At 44.0% G+C, this 4,587-nt stretch overlaps 4 protein-coding genes across 4 annotated transcripts; all 4 read right to left on the bottom strand.

Moving 5' to 3' along the window:
* On the bottom strand, nt 1-177 carry BU24DRAFT_330287 (uncharacterized protein; the record flags this gene model as incomplete). The annotated part of the gene is made up of 1 exon (XM_033523023.1): nt 1-177. A coding segment is annotated over one exon (177 nt), but the record flags the coding sequence as incomplete, so codon positions are not given.
* Nucleotides 178-504: 327 nt separating this feature from the next.
* BU24DRAFT_342014 (uncharacterized protein) lies at nt 505-930 on the bottom strand (the record flags this gene model as incomplete). Its single annotated transcript, XM_033523298.1, has 1 exon — nt 505-930. A coding segment is annotated over one exon (426 nt), but the record flags the coding sequence as incomplete, so codon positions are not given.
* A 696-nt stretch (nt 931-1,626) lies between these two features.
* On the bottom strand, nt 1,627-2,546 carry BU24DRAFT_459911 (uncharacterized protein; the record flags this gene model as incomplete). Its single annotated transcript, XM_033531769.1, has 2 exons — nt 1,627-1,707; nt 1,761-2,546. 2 exons carry the CDS (start codon nt 2,544-2,546, stop codon nt 1,627-1,629), a joined length of 867 nt encoding a protein of 288 aa, XP_033388658.1.
* A 337-nt stretch (nt 2,547-2,883) lies between these two features.
* On the bottom strand, nt 2,884-3,552 carry BU24DRAFT_459910 (uncharacterized protein; the record flags this gene model as incomplete). The annotated part of the gene is made up of 1 exon (XM_033531768.1): nt 2,884-3,552. One exon carries the CDS (start codon nt 3,550-3,552, stop codon nt 2,884-2,886), a length of 669 nt encoding a protein of 222 aa, XP_033388657.1.
* Nucleotides 3,553-4,587: the final 1,035 nt, after the last annotated feature.

The following is a 4,587-nucleotide window of genomic DNA, read 5'->3' as shown; positions in this document are numbered from 1 at the left end:
TCCCACTACTGTAAGGCGTTGCACTCCCCATTCACACTTCTTACCAGAGACTGTAGCCTCTGCGCGTTCAACATCAGCTAGTAGTCTATCGAGATCTTGGATATGTTCTAACACATATCTTTGTATCCCTGGCAGTGCTTCTTCATCATTGTATGAGTTCTTACTTCCTGCAATTACAATGTCGTCGATGAAAACACTTGCAGGAGTTGGACTGTGTCTTTCGATTATTTTCATAATGATTCGAAGGAAAGCTGCAACAGAATTGGTGCATCCTTGGACCATAGTGTAGTACCGAACTAGGCCTGCAGGTGTCCAGAAAGCGGTAATATCCCTGCTGTTTGGATGTAGTGTGACTTGGTCGTATCCTGAAAAGAGATCTGCTATCGTCATCAACAGACAACCAGCGAATCTCTCTGAGAAATCATCGGCAGATGGTGGCAGGTTTGCATCTCGAATGGTCACTGCATTAATGAGTTGCGCGTTGTTAATCAACCGATAGCCAGAATCTTTCTTTGGAACCAGAAACCACGGATTTCGGTATTGACTGTCGCACAGTTCTAGTGTTCTTTTTTGTAGTCTTTCGTTTATCATCTTGAAAACTTCATTTTCCAATTTCTTAGGTGGTCGAAAGCTTGGAGATTGCCAGGCCTTGTGTGGTATCGTTCTTATTTGGTATGGCGGTGCCACTTCTGGTTGAACTCTTCCTGATTCGCTGAAATCAAATGCAATTGCTCCTTCCCTGTTTAACAGCATTTGTTTGAACATGCTGATTTCCGTCGGTCTTAGTTGGGTTCCAAACACTTGTTGCTGAAATCGTTCTGGAGTTAATCGAGTGCCTCTCCTAAAAGTTGCGTGTCTTCTCTCAAATAAGTGGTCGAACAGACCTATGTCCACCGGATTTAGGAGATCGGTTTTTCGTTGCCGTTCCATAGCTCTTTCAATCCATTGGGGATGCCCAAAGTCCATAGGTTCTGCCACTCTTGGCTCATCGACTGGCCGCACTTTGTCTGCTACTTTCTTGTGTAAAGTATTTGTTTGATTTTCGCCCTGATAGTTAAGGTATGTATTCTTTAGTGTCTTTTCTCTCGCTTGTTGTCGATTCAACTCCTGTAAAATCAGTGCTGTCGGAAGCTCGTCTTCAACATCTAGGCTTCTTGCAGCGATCTTGTGGTATGTTTGCGAGTCGTAATTCCATTGCCGGAATTCTTGTCGCATTGAATCGTCAAACACCCACCCGTACTTACCAAACCCTACATTCATATCATTTGCTCCTTGCCCCAGGAAATTGACATATCCCGAGTCGTACTCTTCTTCTGGTCGATTGTTGGTAGTTATCGTGTGGCACTCGTCCCGACTCGGTTTAGCGTAGCATAATTTCATCCAATCAGATTTCGCAGGGTATCGCGTATCGCTACCCTGCGAAATGTGATTGGACACGCCTATCCCACCCCTGCCGTTCTGCCTTCTTTCTGGGATTCTTTTATCTTTTCTAGAGAGTCCACTCCCAGTGCAAACTCCCCCCATTAGTTTTCCGGGCTGGGAATTGCAAGATATCGATGTTGTTCTTTGGCCTTAGGATCCGCTGCCATGAAAGTTGCAGTTCCTGTTCCACATTCCGTCGTGATTTTACATTTGCATTGACCATTTGTAGTCCATGACATCTGTAATCTGGATGCGGAACACCATGGTGCTCCTAATATAATTGACCTTGATAGATTACTTGTGATCCGAAAGCTGGTGTAGATTGTGACACAACTAACTTTGATTGGCACATCTATAGCCACTCCCACATAAGGATCCACCGAACCATTGGCAGTGACCAAACCTCCGGGTCCGTCAGCTCCTGCTGAGTTATCTACTACTAAGCCCATTGCATTTGCTGCTGATAATCGCATGACGTTCATCATGGAACCACTGTCAATGAGACACCGTGCGCGGCAATCATAGATTTCTGCCCAGCATTCTGGAAGGTCTCCTTGAATTAAGACAACTCCAGATATCTTGTCTTCCATCCGGACCATCTGTTGATTCTTGAGTTGTTCGTGTTCGTTGAAAGTGTCTCCATAACCAATAACTTCATGCTTTGCAGCAGTGTTTACCTGTCCTACCAGCACTAGGTGGTTGGTTTGAACAGCTGAAATTGCATTGACACTGTGAAACTGCGTATCTCTTGTCTCAGGAGTATTGTTATTTTGATTTTCGTCATTACCCTCATCAGTATCCTTGATTAATCGATTTAGGATTCTGCGGGTGGGTGGGTTAGACATGATATCTGCCAAAGATATTCCTCGAACTTCTTGCTGCAATGCAAAATTCACAATGCGGTTTGGGTGTTGGCGTAGTAATGCCCCTAACTGCTCATCTTCCAGCATTACGTCAGATGTTTTAGCCTTTCTTCTTGCCGTAGGTATTGGGGATAATGTTGGTTGCTCTTCTCTGACTGCTGCAGTGGGGTGATCAATATCCCTATTGTCTACCGGCCATGCCAGTGGATCTGCAGCTTCTTCACTGGCTACTCTTGGTTGAGTGTCCTGACTATCAGTCATTGCTGGTGATTCTTCGCGAATATCCACTTCCTCTGCAATTGCATTGCGAAGTCGGTTTGTAACTCTTCTTTTGGTTGGGAGAACTCTCTTTTCCACTCTCGTGTTCGGACCTTTCTGGATTGCAAACGTTGTAGCATTTCCTAGTATGATATCATCCATTACATGAGTATTGCTCAGTTGAACACTGCTCACAACTTCGTTCCGGATTCCTTCCGCAAACTGCTGTGCATGTTGACTTATCGTTCCTTTTTGTTTATGGTTTTCCATGCCTGTAATGCTGTTCACCCCTTCTGAATGAGAACTTCCTTCTTCTCTTTTCATGATGGTGTAGCCAGGGTTACTCAGCTAGATCCTGAACTAGCTTATCTACTTCTGGATCCACGCCTTTTGGCAATTTGGTTGGTTTTTGTCGTTTCACTTCTTCTTCCTGTAAAGCTCTGATCAATTCCTTCGCAGGGGATATCCCTTGCGGAGAGTTGATTGTTTTGAATAACTGAGTTGCTCTCAGTTCGTCAACTTTCTGAGCTTCTGGCGAGAACTGCTGCAATCCAATCTTTTGTACATGCATCTTTTGGGTAAAGGCAAACAACTCTTGGAATTTGAAGGTGTTGATTTGATCTCCCACTGGCCGATCCTTCTCTGGCATTAGAAACATCATGCGTTCCTGGTCTTGCGAGCATAGCCCTTGGAAGAAGTAGTATCCTACTTCCTCCTCACTGATTTGCTTATTCTTCACTGCAGCCTCTGAGTAAGTGGAGAAGGTTGCATAGTAGAGTGAGAAATCCAAGGATTTTTGATGGCTTTCATTGACAAATTTTGCCAGGAATGCTCTGGTTCCAGTTCGGGTGGCAGAGTCGCTGTACGCATATTGTCTTACTAGCTCTTCTTTGAATTCATCCCATTTTGCTTCTTTGTATGGCTTCATCAACTGTACCAATCGTCCATAGGTTGGTTCGCAGAAGTCTGGAAACAGTAACACTTTCTGCCGGTCGTTGTATCCAGCCATTTCGCATCTTCTTTCGTATTCTTCTAGGAAAGTTGATACATCCTTGCTTGCAAACCGGAAGTTTAGGTAATGATGTGGTAGAAATGGGATTACTCGATCCATGGTTGATTGATTGGAAGAATTTGAAGTTGTCCTGGATAATGGGCTGGTTGGTATCGACTCTGGTAGAGGCGTTTCCAATGCTTCCTCTGACAAACTTATAACAGATGGGCTAATAGTTGTCATTGATTCCTTACTTCCTTCTCTTTCTCGTTTTTCTTCCTTATATCCTAAACGTATCCGGGTCCCTATCATGAAGAAAGGGTCCCCTCCCGGGTATTTGTTATCTAGTTCCATGGTCCTACGTTCGTTGGGATCTAACAAGGGATCCCCTCTTGGAATTCCCGCTCGGGTTCCTGTTACCTTTCTTACCCTTTATTTTTCGGGGTTTCTCTATTACCCTATAATACTGGTCTTTAACTTGGCATCTTTGTATACCTCTTTTGTTTTAATCCTAGTACTATGTGCTTCTTTAGTATTTCATCCTTTTGTCTTTCTTACCCAATTGTACCGTTGTGCCCCATGGACTTCGCCATTTTGTCGAGTAGGTGATTGCTCCATCGTAGTAACCATCAATAACCAGCAGGTAATCACAACTCGTCGATTGAGTAAGAAAGTAATGTAAGAGATAAGATAGAGTATAAATTGCTCTTGAGTAATTTAATGCCACTTGCTGCTTACTCCTTGTACCGCGTGCCTCTCGTGTACTTGCCTTACGCGCGACAGATATATATATGCCTCTACTCAATCGACTCTGCCATACTAAGTGATTGAGTCGATTGTTCTACTAGTTGATAACTCCGAACCAAATGCCGAAGATATGATCAAACTATTGAGAACCAGTGATTGTAAACAAAGCAAAAACAAAGGAAATCCCCCTCTCACTACTCCACATATTCCTCTTCCACCTGCGACTTGGACTCCTCAAGGAGCAACCTCTCAAGGATCCTCGTAGAGACTGTTGTCAGTATCCTCTTCCTCAGATTCCTCTGATAC

This window comes from Aaosphaeria arxii, assembly GCF_010015735.1.
Source record: "Aaosphaeria arxii CBS 175.79 unplaced genomic scaffold BU24scaffold_2, whole genome shotgun sequence".
Taxonomy (NCBI): Eukaryota; Fungi; Ascomycota; class Dothideomycetes; order Pleosporales; genus Aaosphaeria; species Aaosphaeria arxii.
Note: the sequence above shows the minus strand (reverse complement) of the source record. Positions and strands in the feature narration are given on the sequence as shown.